Source organism: Nerophis ophidion, linkage group LG21 (genome assembly GCF_033978795.1).
Source record: "Nerophis ophidion isolate RoL-2023_Sa linkage group LG21, RoL_Noph_v1.0, whole genome shotgun sequence".
In the NCBI taxonomy this organism is placed as follows: Eukaryota; Metazoa; Chordata; class Actinopteri; order Syngnathiformes; family Syngnathidae; genus Nerophis; species Nerophis ophidion.
The window spans coordinates 35083514-35087390 of NC_084631.1; the positions used below are offsets into that span (position 1 = coordinate 35083514).

The 3877-nt window shown below is 47.0% G+C and overlaps 1 protein-coding gene across 1 annotated transcript in view; it reads right to left on the reverse strand.

Annotated features, from left to right (window-relative positions):
- Positions 1 to 400: 400 nt before the first annotated feature.
- LOC133540039 (plasma kallikrein-like) overlaps positions 401 to 3877 on the reverse strand; it is an 8347-nt gene continuing 4870 nt past the window's right edge. The window contains exons 6-9 of the mRNA XM_061882513.1: positions 3639 to 3771; positions 3460 to 3566; positions 743 to 902; positions 401 to 670 (exon numbers count right to left, since the gene is read on the reverse strand). Coding sequence (XP_061738497.1) covers positions 568 to 670; positions 743 to 902; positions 3460 to 3566; positions 3639 to 3771 — 503 coding nt within the window. The 3' untranslated portion in view covers positions 401 to 567. The remainder of the gene's footprint in view (positions 671 to 742; positions 903 to 3459; positions 3567 to 3638; positions 3772 to 3877) is intronic.

Here is a 3877-nt window from a genome sequence, read left to right on the forward strand (position 1 = left end):
TTGTATGGCCACCTTCAGTGTGACCTGTATGGCTGTCGAACAAGTATGCGCTGCATTCACTTGTGTGCGTATTTGTGTAAAAGCTGCATATATTATGCGACTGGGTTGGCAGTGCCAATATTGTCGTCCGGGTAGAAATGGGGAGAAATTCGGGAGAATGTTTACCCCGGGAGGGGCACTGAAATTTGGGAGTCCGGGAAAATCGGGAGGGTTGGCAAGTATGAGTATTAGTGGTGAATGTGGTGTTAGAGCGGCACCGCCGCTGTATAAAACCGGAGGGCCAGTTCTAATGTTAATTTCATACTGCCTCAAGGGCCACGTGAAATTACACGGCGGGCCAAATTTGGCCCGCGGGCCAGAGTTTGACACCCATGGTCTAAGGTCACGTACAAGTCCAAAGTCCAAAAATCAGAATGGTTTATTTGAGTTGAGCAACCTCTGCTGACAGAAAATCGCACAAGGTTGCTGGTTTCAGCTCCCAGTGTGTTCAATATGTCACTGTATGGATGCAAATGACTCACCTTAAGAGACTAAACAGATAATACTGAAACAATGTTTAGCTGTCATCTAAGCGCAACTCCTCAAGTGGAAGCCGGACACCACATTGGCCAGTTTGTTAATTTTGGGAGGAGCCGGCATGGTGATGACACGTTTGATGTAGCAACGGCGCCTATCAGGAAAAACTCATGTGTCAGTATCGTCGCAATCACATGTAGATGACTACCATAAAAAAGTACTGTACCTGAAAACAGGTTCTCTGAAGTTGTCATTGACGTAAGTGTAGAACTGGCAGTTTCCATCCCCACTGCACGTCTTCTGGCACGTCTCCGCGTCATCCATCAGCTCAAAACGGATGTCCGAACCTTGAAAATAGACTCCCTCGTGAGTTTTCTTTGCCCAGTCTGTTGGAGGAAGAACAACGTAAGACCCAAACATGTGGGAATTAACAAGGAAATATGTCACTTTTGCATGATGCAGCAAAGTTTGGGTGCAAATTAACAATACAAATTAAAGTTAAATTACCAATGATTGTGACATACACACACTCAGTGTGGCGAAATTATTCTTTGCATTTGACCCATCACCCTTGGAGGTGAGGGGAGCAGTGGGCAGCAGTGGTAACTGCACCCGGGAATAATTTTTGCTAATTTAATGTCATAGTTGTTGACGAACCTTAAGATGCAGAGAAGGAGGCAGGCATTTTGTAAGTAAACATGATTTAATTAAAATACTTAAAAAACAAAGGGTACAAACAAAAAGCACGCACGTGGGCGGATAACAAACTAAGGGAGCTAGCACTGGAACTAGAAAACAAAAAGGAACTTTGGCATAAAAAACAGAAGTCGTACTTGTACTTAGAAAACAAAACTGGAAGCGGGGAACAAAAGCCAGTAAGCTACAAACAGCTAACAAAATATAGCTTACCGCTACGCTGCAAAGATACGACAAGAAGTGACATCGACAATCCACGACAGGTAGCAACGACTCAAGAGGGACATGTGGCAACGACAATAATCCAGCAACTGTCTCAAGACAAAGCAGGTACAAATAGGAGCGGGCTGATTGACAACAGGTGTGGCCAGGTGCCAATCAGTCGCAGCTGAAGGAAAACCGCACACAGGGAGACAAACAGGAAGCTGAACCAAAATAAGAGTGCTGACAGGAAATAAGGACAGGAAATACTAAACACACACAGAGGAAAAACTAAAACACAAACAAACTGTCAGTGGCAAGCCTGACATTTAACCCCCAATTCCAACCCTTGATGCTGAGTGCCAAGCAGGGAGGTAATAGCTCCCAGTTTTATAGTCTTAGGTATGACTCGGCCGGGGTTGGAACTCACGACCTACCGATCTTAGGGCGGACACTCTAACCCAGGGGTGGGCACTCACATTCACACATCCATCCATTTTCTACCGCTTATTCCCTTTAGGGGTCGCGGGGGGCGCTGCCGCCTATCTCAGCTACAATCGGGCGGAAGGCGGGGTACACCCTGGACAAGTCGCCACCTCATCGCAGGGCCAACACAGATAGACGGACGACATTCACACTCACATTCACACATCCATCCATTTTCTACCGCTTATTCCCTTTAGGGGTTGCGGGGGGCGCTGGCGCCTATCTCAGCTACAATCGGGCGGAAGGCAGGGTACACCCTGCTCAAGTCGCCACCTCATCATAGGGCCAACACAGATAGACAGACGACATTCACACATCCATCCATTTTCTACCTTTTATTCCCTTTACGGGGCGCGGGGGGCGCTGCCGCCTATCTTAGCTACAATCGGGCGGAAGGCGGGGTACACCCTGGACAAGTCGCCACCTCATCGCAGGGCCAACACAGATAGACGGACGACATTCACACTCACATTCACACATCCATCCATTTTCTACCGCTTATTCCCTTTAGGGGTCGCGGGGGGCGCTGGCGCCTATCTCAGCTACAATCGAGCGGAAGGCAGGGTACACCCTGCACAAGTCGCCACCTCATCATAGGGCCAACACAGATAGACAGACGACATTCACACATCCATCCATTTTCTACCTTTTATTCCCTTTACGGGGCGCGGGGGGCGCTGGTGCCTATCTCAGCTACAATCAGGCGGAAGGCGGGGTACACCCTGGACAAGTCACCATCTCATCGCAGGGCCAACACAGATAGACAGACGACATTCACACTCACATTCACACATCCATCCATTTCCTACCGCTTATTCCCTTTAGGGGTCGCGGGGGGCGCTGGCGCCTATCTCAGCTACAATCGGGCGGAAGGCAGGGTACACCCTGCACAAGTCGCCACCTCATCATAGGGCCAACACAGATAGAAAGACGACATTCACACTCATATTCACACACTAGGGCCAATTTAGTGTTGCCAAAGAAGCATTGTATTTATTATTGGTTAGCTTCAGAATAAAAATGATATAAAATATAAGACCTATACTCTAAAAATGTAGGTCTTATTTAAAAAGTTGTATTCAGTGTTAAAACATATGATACGGCTCTCACGGTAATAGACTTTAAAAAATTTGGCTTTGACGGCTCTCTCAGCCAAAAAGGTTCCCGACCCCTGACCTATACAATTAATTCGTTCTCGTATCGCTCTTGCTGCTGGTGGCCATGATTGTAAACAATGTTCAGATGTGAGAAGCTCCACAACCCGTGACGTCACGCGCACATCGTCCGGTACAGGCAAGGCTTTTTTATTAGCGACCAAAAGTTGCTAACTTTATCGTCGATGTTCTCTACTAAATCCTCTTAGCAAAAATATGGCGATATCGCGAAATGATCAAGTATGACACATAGAATGGACCTGCTATCCCCGTTTGAATAAGAACTTCTCATTTCAGTAGGCCTTTGATTAAACAACGACGAAAATATGAATTTCAGGGGAACAGTTGTGTGACTGACATTTTTAGAAATAATACGCAACAAAATAATTTGAAGTGTGTCACTTACTGGTGTCTTGCTGACAGAAGTGTGTCGCTATCCCTGACGTCACACCTACTTCCGCGTTCATCACCATGGCATCGGGATTGTTCTTCAGGTGACAGGAGAGAGCATTGCTGCAAAAATGCAGAAACAAAAATGAATATGCTGTTTATTGTGCACTCGATAAAAAGACGCCGTTGCACCACCTGTAGTAGGAGAAGTAGGTGCATCGTGGGTGCGCGGAGCACAGGGCCAAACAGTGCTCAGGCGAGCCGGAAGGATGCGTCTCCAGGGGGTTGCCCGGGATGACGGTGCTCGGGAAAAGTTTGACAGAACATGCTGGAACACAAACATGCAGTAGTCAAGTTCAGAGGTGGGTAGAGTAGCCAGGAATTGTACTCAAGTAAGAGTTAAGTTACTTTAGAGATTTATTACTCAAGTAAAA